The 12,060-nt window shown below is 39.2% G+C and overlaps 1 protein-coding gene across 1 annotated transcript; it reads right to left on the bottom strand.

Annotated features, from left to right (window-relative positions):
* Nucleotides 1–7,099: 7,099 nt before the first annotated feature.
* LOC120484421 (histone H1) lies at nucleotides 7,100–7,813 on the bottom strand. Its single transcript, XM_039679566.2, has one exon. It carries the CDS (start codon nucleotides 7,752–7,754, stop codon nucleotides 7,260–7,262), a length of 495 nt encoding a protein of 164 aa, XP_039535500.2. The 5' UTR covers nucleotides 7,755–7,813; the 3' UTR covers nucleotides 7,100–7,259.
* Between the last annotated feature and the right edge of the window lie 4,247 nt (nucleotides 7,814–12,060).

Here is a 12,060-nt window from a genome sequence, read left to right as displayed (position 1 = left end):
AAAATGTGGAAGATTATAGAATTTGGTGAGTTCCTTAATTGTCACTTCTCAGTTTCACATCTGTCAGAAAATAGTCATGAGACCATGAACTTCCTCTTCATGGATTGGCTACCTTGGAGACACAAACAGACAAAAGAGCCTTCAACCTATATTTAAACGTTCAGTTGAAGGACGGTTTTATGGGCTGAATGAAACAAATATTTGTTGTGAATTATGGGCTATTCCTTGGTAAATATATTCAGTTCCTCACATTTTTAAGGGTCTTCATAATGTCCAATATTTTTTGACAAAGTTGGAGGGTGTGTGGTTTTATTTAACTATTTTTTATTTTTTTTAAAGAGGAAGTGAAATTATTTGCTGCTTCTTGTTTTAGAAGGGTACGGCATAATCAGGTATTTTCAAATCCTCTTCAATATGAGAAACATTCTAAAACTGCAGTGGATGTAGATCTTGAAAGCCACTAACAGGTTTCTTGTCATACTTCCTGTACCATATGGCGGGACTATTTTATATTTTATTATGTCAAAGTAAATCATATTTATTTGTATAGTGCTTTTCACAACATACATATTGTTTCAAAGCAGCTTTAAAATGCATGTCTACATTACAAAGAAATGCCATGGGTCTGTGGAATTTCCATGGTGTATTTCCGCCTTACCTCGTGGGTAAAAAGGGGATGCTGGCAACATGCATGTTATATGTTAACATGATATGTTTCTTCACTGAGGAGCCAAGACTGAACTCAGGTGATCTCCGCACTACAGCGGAAAGTGGCAGGAAGATGGAACAGATTCCCTACTCAGGGAACAAGGGTTACATTCGTAACCAAGACGTTCTCTTTCGTTGTCACTCCGAATTTTGGGATTACCAGTCTAATCACAGAACCTTCACAGCTGTCTTCCAGTGCCCTGCGTAGATCTGAGATCCCCGTCGTGAGACTAGCACAGACGAAGGACTCCTATTTAGCACAGGAATACCAAGCTACACGGGGGAGCATGTAATATGTCAGAGTTATATTATAGTTATGTAATATAACTAACCCAGAAAGGGGGGAGGGGAGGTTGATAGTATGCAAATGAAGAACACTGGGGTGTCCAGCCACATGCTCAGAGAGACTTGAAGTGGAAATGCACTTGTGGGGGTCGCTCAGAGAGGGACCATGCACACGGGAGGCACCTAGCGCAGGCAATAGACACTGGCATCGACATCAGCAGTGCTGGAGGAACTCAGGGCTTTTGGGGAATCTCACCTGAGGAGAATATCGCATGTATCCAGTCCATAGAGTGGAATGGCGAGCAAGAGAAGACACCTGAGAGGACAGGGTCCGGTACTAGCTGGTTTGAGTGAGTACATGAGGGGACACTAGCTCCACTCGGAGATTGTAGAATCTGGCGAATGTGTTGGGTGTCGCCCAGCCTGCAGCTCTGCAGATGTTTGTTTGCAAGGCGCCATGCGCTAGAGCCCAAGATGACACCGGGTGGAGTGGGCAGTCACACCAAGGTGGCACGATCGGCCTTGCTGCTGGTATACCAAAGCAATGGCGTCCACTATCCAGTGAGACAGCTTTTGCTTGGAGAGAGCCTTTCCCTTCAGCTTCCCAATATAACAGACAAAGAGTTGGTCTGAGGTCCTGAAACGTTCTGTCTACATAGGCGCGGAGAGCACAGAGCAATGCCAAGGCTGGGTCTGCCTCCTCCAGGGGCAGCACTTGCAGGTTCACCACCTGGCCCCGGAAAGGAGTGGTAGGAACCTTGGGCACATATCCAAGCCGGGGTCCCAGGATCCTGTGAGAGTAGGCCGGCCCGAATTCCAGGCATGCTTCATCAATGGAGAATGCGTGAGGTCCCCTACCCTCTTCATGAAGGCCAATGCAACCAGGAGCGCTATCTTCTTCGATGGGAACTTAAGCTCCACTGATTGAAAAGGCTCAAAGGGAGCACTCTGCAGGCCAGTTAAAACCACTGAGAGGTCCCAAGAGGGAACTAGGATTCAGTCTCCTCGCTCCTCTCAGGAACCTGACGATCAGGCCGTGCTTTCCCACAGACTTACATTCGAGTGGGTCATGGTGTGCGGCAACAGCGGCAACATAGACTTTGAGGGTGGAGAGAGACAGCCTTCGCCCCAACCCCCCTTGAGAAGAGCACCAGTTAACGAAGAGCTTCCGGGACGGCGCACACTGTCATCCAGCTCTAAGACAGAGGAGGACGAGGGGTGCTTGGCTCAGGGGCGGTGCACCGTGTCGTCCGAGAACTCCGTGTGCTCAGAGTCAGGAGAGTCAGTTCTTTCTAAAATAAGGATTCTCCCCCGGCCCTCCACCAGGGAAAGGAGTGGCCCTGCTACCAGCTCCTGGAAAGAACTGAGTCCCATCTCTGAGCAGCCCATCTCAAGAGTGGCGCTTAACCCAGCGTACAGCAGAATGTCCATGGCATGCAGTGAGGCGGCTGCCTGTCCTCTAGCGCTATAGAATTTCGCCACAAGTGTAGACGAAAAACTGCTTAGGATCGTGCCAAGAAGCACTCTGAGGACACAGTAGCATCGTGACAGTGCGTTCAACCGGGGGGACCCCAATGTACGACTGGGCAGAGGCCCTGTCGAGGGAAGGAAGGGCAGAGGAGATCAATGAGGGATCGCTGGAAGATATTGGGGTCTTCGAGGATATCGAGCTGTCCTGATGCACATCCGGGAAAAAAGGTATTGGAGTGGATGCTGACAGGAGTCAGCGGCCACACCCAAAAACCAATCATCCAGCAGCGAGCACTCAGGACAGGGTGAAAAGTTCCTCTCTAGTCCGATGCACCCAGCGCCTCGGGAAAGCATAGCCATCATCTCAGGATCTGGCTCGACAAATGTCATATGCACACCCGAAAGTGGCAGCACTGTAGAATCTTCACTTCCTGAAGATACTACGCAAGTAATAAATTCATTTTAAGACAACATGGAATAGATTGTATAATATGCTGTTAGCTATAATGTGGATGGTATAGTATCATGAGCCCCAATTAAAGTCTTGTGACACTCATGCCAGGCGGCAGGCGTTATTGTTGTTGTCGAGTTTCCGTGCGCCGATTGCTTTGGTCCGGGCCGAGTCAAAGTCCAGGGCCGTTTTTTAGTCCCAGTGTGTGGGGTCAAATCTTTAAAAAATTGACCTATTTAAAAACGATATAAACACTCTACAAACATAATGTCGTGCACCATTCAAGAGTAAACTCTGAAAAGATAACCATACTGTACATGTGCTGTACATATGTAGTTGAGAAATATTTTATTATAATTTATTTTTACCCATAGGAAAAAAAAAAAATCCTGAGGCTTTCCAGAGGCTTCCAAACGTTAATTCTCTTTTGAATTCAATGGCCTGGCATGCATTTTGATTAATGTATAAATGTAACTAAAATTAAACTATTTATTGTTTTACTGCTTGCTGCTATTTTTGTTATTTCGTTGTATTTTCCATTACAACAATAACATTTTACTTTTTTACAACTTATTGGTGATGGTGATTATTTAGAGCTTCTTTTTTTTCTTTTTTTCTGACTTTTTTTTTCTTTTTTTGCTCAAGCTAGTATTTGCGTTTTATGTTTAGACCCAATGTTGTCTTAACTGAAGTATACAACAAATAATTCCTTCTTTAATTAATTACTTTTTTTTAAAAAAAAATGGAAGAAACACACTATTCAATTTGAATGCAAGTATTTCTTGGCAGATGCTGTCTCACCCTATAGCCTCATCACCTGTGAAGAATAAGTTACACCACAATACACACACACAGACACAGCTTATCTCAATGTAACAGTCCGGCTACTGTTTCTGTCTCATCATTAATGTGTGGAGCAGTTCAGTCAGCTTTTGCCTTACTTTTTTTATTAATATATATATATATATATATATATATATATATATATATATACTGTATATATATATATATATACTGTATATATATATATATATATATATAAAACCTTAATATATAGGATATTATAAGCTGAAGAGGCCTAACATGGTACTATTTACAGTAAAAAAAAAAAAAAAAAACATTTTCTTTAGCATGCAGAATATGTCTGGCAGTGAACATACAAATAAAATGTTTTCTTGTTTTCCTCCACTTTTCATTAAAGTACAAATATTCCTTGTAGTCTCAGTATTAGCTCATAAAAACTGCATTATGAGACGTTAAACAAAAATACTGGTTAAGTAATAAAAACATACTGTCTCACAGATAGGCTAGTTCTTCTGAAGTTTGTCCTGGTCCTCTTGGCTTGAGCTGCAGTCACTACACTTTTCACTTTTGTTCACACTTATATATACATACGCAAAAGGAAAGTCCGTATTTCGCTCTGGGCAAAAGTTCATGTTTGATGACCCGCAGGTCTGTATAGCAAAAAAATAACCAACAAAGGAAGAAATGTCATTTCTTGACTCAAAAAGAATCCAAACTTCAAGGCTGCATGGTTTGTAGTTGTGTGAAAGAGAAATAATGTAATAATGTAATGTTTTACAATCTATGCTATTTATAACAAACAATCTCTAGAACCTAATACTATTTCTTTAATGTATGGCATGCTCAAATGCTTTTGTGTATACTTAGTTAAACTTCCTCAAAGACTGATTAACCTCCTTGTAAATTAATGTCAACACGGAAGAGGACAGTCACAAGCACATGTAATGCTTTCTCTTTTACTGCATCCCAATGTTAAATATTGTTGGAAGCAAACTTTATTAGGATGGTTATGAAAACATTATGCTTTACTATACTTTAGTTTCTAATTCCCTTGCCAACGTTTGATTTTATTATGTAGCCTAACAAAAGTTTACAATATAGCTTACCTATTGCAACAGTATAGGCTATATGAGTGTGCTTCTAAGATAAGTTTGTTTGGCCCACTTGCACTTTTAATAAATTAAAATACAAGACATGGAAAAATTGCAAGTGACACTCTGCCGGTTCAAAATAATGCAAGAAGTTTGCAAATGGGGACAGCTGTAAAAACTTGACATAAACAAAAAAAATCATAGACACAATGCAAACATGATGAGCGGTTTCCGAACAGATATACATGTTAGGCTATCTACAGTACTGTAGCCTACTGCTTGTTGCTATTTTTGTATACTGTTATTGTGCTTTTAGTTTTCACGTCCTGTAGTAGGCTCCGTATTATAAGCAGAGATGGGAGACATGATTGACAATCACTTTTCAGAGGCAAAGAACAAAGGCTACTCAAAAGTACGACTCTGGTAATTTTAATTTATATTTACACTCTAAAAAATGCTGGGTTGTTTTAACCCAACTTTGGGTCAAATATGGACTAACCCAGCCGTTGGGTTAAATTTTTACATTACATTTTTAACCCAACATTTCGGGTTTGTCCATATTTGACCCAAAATTGGGTTAAAACAACCCAGCATTTTTTAGAGTGTACGTTTAGTCATTTAGCTGACTTACAAATTTGGACTAAATTGAGTCATCGTAAAGAGCCAAAAACAACCCATGAAATGCGTTGGGAGGACTAAGGGAAAAGGAAAGGTTTTTGTTTATTTTTTTTATTTTTATATGAGGTTAAGTGCTGCGCGGAAGAGATGAGTTTTCAGTTGTCTTTTGAATGTTGTCAGAGATTCTGCATTTCAGGTGAGGGTGAGTATCATCAGGAACCGTGAATGAGAATGTTCTGGAGAGAGATTCTTTTTCTTTTTCAGACTTTCTGTGATGGTACCACGAGCCGTCGCTCATTGGCTGATCGTAGGCTTCTGGTGGGGACGTGGACTCGGAGCAAATGAAAGTAGGGGGGAGCTGAGCCTATGATAGATCTGTAAGCAAGCGTCAATGCCTTGACCTTCATGCGAGAGGTAGCCAGTGCAGAGAGATGAACAGAGGAGTAACGGCTCATTTTGGCTCGTTGAAGACGAGACGTGTGGCGCAGCGTTCTGAATCAGAGCTTTAGTTGCACATGATGGATTGAGAATTAACATTTATGCATTTGGCAGACATTTTTATACAATTCTTATTTCAATTAATAATTATTTAATTAATACGCAATAATTATTTTATTTTAAATATAAAATAGGCTAATGTTACATTTATGGTATGTATTAAGTTTTGTTTGGTTTATATAATGAGATGACAATGTTAACAAAAGGGATTATTATTGTTGTTAGTACTATATTATTCATTAGGCTATTGTAATAATTTATTGATGTTACAAGCTGTGTTTTGCCTATTTCATATGAGAAAATATTTTTTTCTGCTGTAGACACGACATTGACTTATTTTCATTAGTTGTGATCAAAAGAGTGTTTTGGCCAAAGCATGAATATTAATATGAAAAAATAATCCACATTTACCGTTTATTTTACTCAAACAAATATTTGTGTTTCAATGTTTCCAGATAGTGAATTTTAGACATCAAATTTATAATTTTGTTTTATGTATTTTTAATTTGACCCTGTTACACTGTCTAATGTCATTTAATAATTCCCAGTATAAGTTAAAAAACAAATATTGGTGATGTTTTGTATTAATTGCTGTCGTGGATGAGCATTTTGATGAATATGTGACGTCGCTAAAAAAAAAAATTAATAGGCCTAGGCTATAGCTATACGAGCTTTATACACGTTATTCCATATAATAGTGTTCTCTGAAAAGCAGAGAAAACTGAATGACCTACGCGCCATATGGCCACTGCACTGATCCATCTAAAATATAGGCTATAGATCAGTGCATTTGACCATAGAGAGTATGCATATGACGACTGCTTTTCAGAGAACACCATCTAGTGGAATAACGTGTAAAACTCGTGTGTGACACGTCACTTTTCGATATAAAATTAGCCTATCCCAGTCACGTATTTTTTTTTTACATTTATCATCCGTTGGTGTCCTTTTACATTTCTTGCTTATCTTCATGAGACTGTGTTGTAAAAATAATAGCCTACATTATAACTATATTGCATAATTTTTGAAATTTCATAAGAAATGTAAAAGATCATTTAGGCCTAAAGTAATTGGCCTAATAGCCCAATATGGAATTTAGGCTAAAATTAACTTTGGTCTGTTGTAAAATGTTAAAACGCAATACATGTAATTAGTGTAGAATAATAGTCGGCTATAGGTAATTATTGTTATTTTTATTTTCATCATCATCAAAACTCCAATAGCCTATCATTGTTTGATTAATTAAGAATTGTTTTATTTGTTTTACAAAGAATGCAATATCCCTTAGCTATAAAGTAAGAACAATAGCCATCATCATGGTAGCCTAATTATTTCTAGACAGTTTTTGCTTTGCTTGATTTGGAAGCTCTTCGTTTGGCTCTCTTGGGTCTTGTGGTCTTCTTGACCGCAGGTGTCTCGCTGGCCTTTTCAGGACTTCCTACATTTCTCCTTCTCTTAGGGGATTTCTTTGCCCCGGCAGGTTTCTTGGCCATCTTTCTCTTTGCCCTCTTCGCCGTTGCCTTCTTTGGCTTTGTAACAGCTTTCGAGCCGATCTTAAATGATCCAGATGCTCCGGTGCCTTTGGTCTGCATCAGGCGACCATTGGCCACCAGTCGCTTAACTGCCAGCTTAATGCGCGAGTTGTTTCTTACCACATCATAACCACTGGCAGCCAGCGCTTTCTTCAGAGCGACCAGAGAGACGCCACCACGCTCCTCTGAAGATGACAAGACCTTGAGGATCAAATCAGACACACTGAGTCCTGACTTCTTGGCCTTGGACCTTCTTTTTGGCGTTTTAGCAGATGAGGCTGCTGTGGCAGCTGACATGACTGACAGTTTATTTGAGCAGCTGGAAGAAGTTGTCTGATGAGAGTGAGTTGAAGGGCGGATGCGTGCACGTAAAATAGTCAACATGAGAACCGTGTAGACTCTAGTAGATATCATTTCAGCGCCTTTTTAATAATTTGTGTTTTCCGACTAATAGAAAGAGTATTATTTTTACTTTTAAAAATAATTCAACGACCTGGATTGTCGATCAGAAAATCAAGAAAGTTCCATAAGGACATTTAACTTGTAAATAGCATCCAAACAATAAAGTAATAATCAGTTTTTATTCGCAAATGTGAAGAATCGATGTGCTGTGGCGTTTTAAGACTGAACAATTTCTGGACTTTGCTTAATTACATTATTTAAAAATGTATTTACTTAGTAAGTGCAGTTGTTCATTGAGAGTGGACCATCTGTAATGTTTTCATGAATTAATAAAGCGAATAGTTTGCTGAGTTTTTGAACAAATAATATATTTTCAGTCTACTAAAACACATTTTCTTTTTCTGTGAGTTTTAGTCAGTTATAGCAACATTTTGACCCTACAAAAACAATCACACATTGAATACATTTAATTAATAATACTGATCGAATCTTTTTAGTATTTTTTATTTTATTTAGTAGCCAAAACCTAAAAATCTGTCAGGATATGGTTTGAGATCTAAGGCTATTGTGTCATTCATTTGTACAATGGATGATGCTTATTTGACTGATTATAGTGCTAAAATAAACTTTAGTTTAATAATTCATGAAAGCATTTAAATTCTTACAGTTTGATCTTCTGCAGTTACACCAGAAGGGTGTCTCCTAGATGCAGAAACCTTATCTTTGATGCCATGTCAGTTGTTAGATAGGCTATATGACCTAATAGGACCTTTTTGGTTGTTTTGCTTGTTTCAAAGGTTTAATTCTCTGGCAGTTTTTAAAGGATTATATGCATAGATGATTTTGCTGATTTGACTTTGTGAGCACATTGTGTTCTTCAAAAACAGTATAGTTTACATCTTGATTTAATGTGTTTTTAGCATTTTAATTTAAAATTGAGCTAGATACATTTTAATCTCAATAATAATGAATTATTAATTGACATACATTTAATTCATCCTGCAGTCCCCTTAGAAGTTTTCTTTTTCAAAACCAGTCCATGCTCTAAAATGTAGGTGTAACCAGGCCCAGAAAGTAGCCCAATAATATATGTTTTTTACACCTTGAATAGTACAATGCTTATAGCATTAGTGAACACACCCATTCTAAAGTTGACTAAAAAGAGGAATACAAAATCATCTTTTGGAAATGCCTTAATTGAAATAAATGGCCTTTAAAAATAAAAGTCTGACTTGCTCAATGGGAATTTAACATAGCTTATGTATTTTAAGGAAGAACATTTATTTATTTGCAATACATTATTCGTTCACAAAGAAAATTGGTTTCCTTAAAGGTTGATTTATCCATTTTTTTTAAGGCACGCCCCCACAACATATTAAGTCAAGTAATTTTACTGTTACTGTTACTAGAAACCAAATACAATTAAAACTTAGTACAGTATTTGTGCTTTATCAAAATCTTCATTAAGTCAATTTATTTTGTGTTGTTTGGCAAAGTTTGTGCCAGAGATTGTCATATTATAGGGAATTGAGGTGTTCTGTGCCTCTTACCATTGGAAAAAACACCTCGTTACTAATATAACCTAATATAATCTCAGGTTCCCTGAGATAACGGGAACGAGACTTGCATCGGTCTTTAGCTGATCCTATCTCTTTCCTCCGAGATCACAGCCAGCTACGCAATGCTCGTTCTCGTTATCTCAGGAAACCGAGGTTATGTTAGTAACCGAGATGTTCCTTTATCGATACGGTTCACTTGCATTGCGTCAATCTTTAGCTGATACTATGAGGACGCATTCCAAAAGCGCCATATAATACAAGCGTAGAATGAATGGCGTCCTATGAGCCCCGTCCTTGGGCACTCAAGGTTAAGGGCCCAGAAAGGCAGCAAGACTAATAATAGGGCAAGAACATCCGCCCAAACACACAAGGCTCAAGCTACAAGGCCGGAGTCCTCGGCAAGCACCCTAACGGTAAGACGTACAACGAGGTCGAGGACCGGTTTAGATGCACAGGGCCAGTGCTTGGAGATAAAGTACGTCCAAGTTATAAAAACTGGCGAGGGTGGATGGAGAGGACCAGCCGGCCGCTGCACAAAAGTCACCAATGGATACTCCACTGGACCAGATCCAGGAGGAGACCTTGCCCTTGGTGAATTGGGCTCTCACTCCAAAAGGGCAATGAAGGTCCACAGAAACATAAGCTAACACAATTACATCCACTATCCAGTGTGATAACCTCTGCTTTGTGGCCATTTGCCCTTTAGTGTGGCCTCTGAAGCAGACAAAAAACTGCTCTTATTGCCAGATGAGGCTAGAGCACTCAACGTATACTCGTGAGTCTGAACCGGGCAGAGTAAGTGCAACCCTTGTGTGTCCCCAGAAACAGGAAGAGCAGAAAGGGTAATAATAACCTGTGCTCTAAACAGAGTAGGGTGCACCTTGGTTTGTCTTGGTTTGAGGATGACTCTGAAATCATTTGGCCCAAACACAAGACAAGACTGTCTCAACGAGAGCGACCGACGCTGAAGCCAGCAGAAGGGTGGTCTTAAGTGAAAGGCGCCACAGCTCGATTGACAGTTAGCGGCTCAAAGGGCGGGCCTCAGAGAGCCCTGAGGACCGTGGACAGGTCACAAATCGGGATAGAATAGGGGCGAGGTGGGTTCAGCCTTCTGGCCCCTTTCAAGAACCATGTTACTAAAATGTTCCTTCCAACTGCCTGGCCAGCATGGCCTGAGAGCATGATTCGCAATGGCCGCCATAGACATTGAGTGTGTCCAGCAGCACCCCTTGTCCTGAAGCTTTTGAAGGAAGCATAAAATCAGTGAAACATCACAAGATGTCACTTCATTCTGTGCACCAGTCAGAGAAGACAGACCACTTAAGGGCAAAGAGACTAATAGTAGACAGGGCTTTAGTCTCTGAGATAGTGCTCAAGACTCTTGTGGGAAGGCACGCTGGCTGCTCAAACCTGAGCCAGAGTGGCAAGGGAACTTAACCTTCTCCTATTCACTCCTGACAGAACAAGACGGCTTCTGCGATTCAGGGTCTAACGTCACCTTGGTGCGGGGTCACTGGCACTTAGGGATAGTGTAGAGCTTGGTGTCATGGGAGCGCTGGCAGGCTCTTCTGGTGACTTGAGGCAGCTGCTGAGCTGGCGACGACTTCTGTACACCGTTCAGCGAATCCATCCACTGCAGGGTCAAATAGTTCGAGGAAGGCAACCTTTTCTGCTTCTTTTGGGATCTGGCCATGCGGGATGTATCTTCCAATGTATCTTCCTCAGTTTTTTTTTTTTTTTTTGGTCATTAGACTTCCACAGAAAATATTTTAAAACATTTTTAACCCGTTTGCGGTTCGACGTGAACTTTCAAAGCTGATGGGTAATAATCAAGCTTGATAAACAAGTTAAAGTTAAGTCACATTGTACCACTGACAAATCAGCTAGGTTGCTGACCAACTCAAGTTGACATAACATGATTTCCAACAAGACCTAATTTAATTTAAAAATGTTGTTATTTTTCCTACTAGTAAATGATATATGGATGTCATTTTTGTAGTATTTAAACTAAAGCAAATGTATTTCCATCGAACTTCTTTGTTCAAAGGGCATCTGTCCCAATTCAACTAAAAAATCATGTGAAATGCAATGCCATCAGTCTGTCATTGTCATAAAGAAGTCATACCACTTTAAATAATTTGTGTTGAAATATTTACATGTAAACGGGTGTAGAATCATTAAAAAAACAACAACAAACAAAAACGTAAAGGTTGTACTTAAACAGAGTTCATCAGTCAACCATCACTATACTTTTTTTATTCAATGCCATTAGAACTATTCACAATATTATATTAACTGCCAGAAAGAGAAAAAGATACATAAAATCCAGTGTTTTCAAAGCATTAAATGTTTTCATTGCTTTTTTGTTTTTAGTTTTTTCCAAAAGATGTACATATAATTTAAAGTCATTTATAAAATGTGGAAAATTTGGTTTACCTTTGAGCCCACTTCTTTTTATGTATATGGTATTTTCCTATAAAATAAATAACTGTATTATATGTTGTTCATTACATTCCAAATTGTCTCTCTGAGTATAAAAAGCACATCAATAACATAAAATTCCATCAGTTTTCTATTAATAAAGGTTTCTAAATCTTTCCAAAATAATCTCGAGAAAATACAGTGGAAAAAAAACAAACAAA

This window comes from Pimephales promelas, chromosome 14, assembly GCF_988280905.1.
Source record: "Pimephales promelas chromosome 14, fPimPro1.hap1.1, whole genome shotgun sequence".
Classification (NCBI taxonomy): domain Eukaryota; kingdom Metazoa; phylum Chordata; class Actinopteri; order Cypriniformes; family Leuciscidae; genus Pimephales; species Pimephales promelas.
Note: the sequence above shows the minus strand (reverse complement) of the source record. Positions and strands in the feature narration are given on the sequence as shown.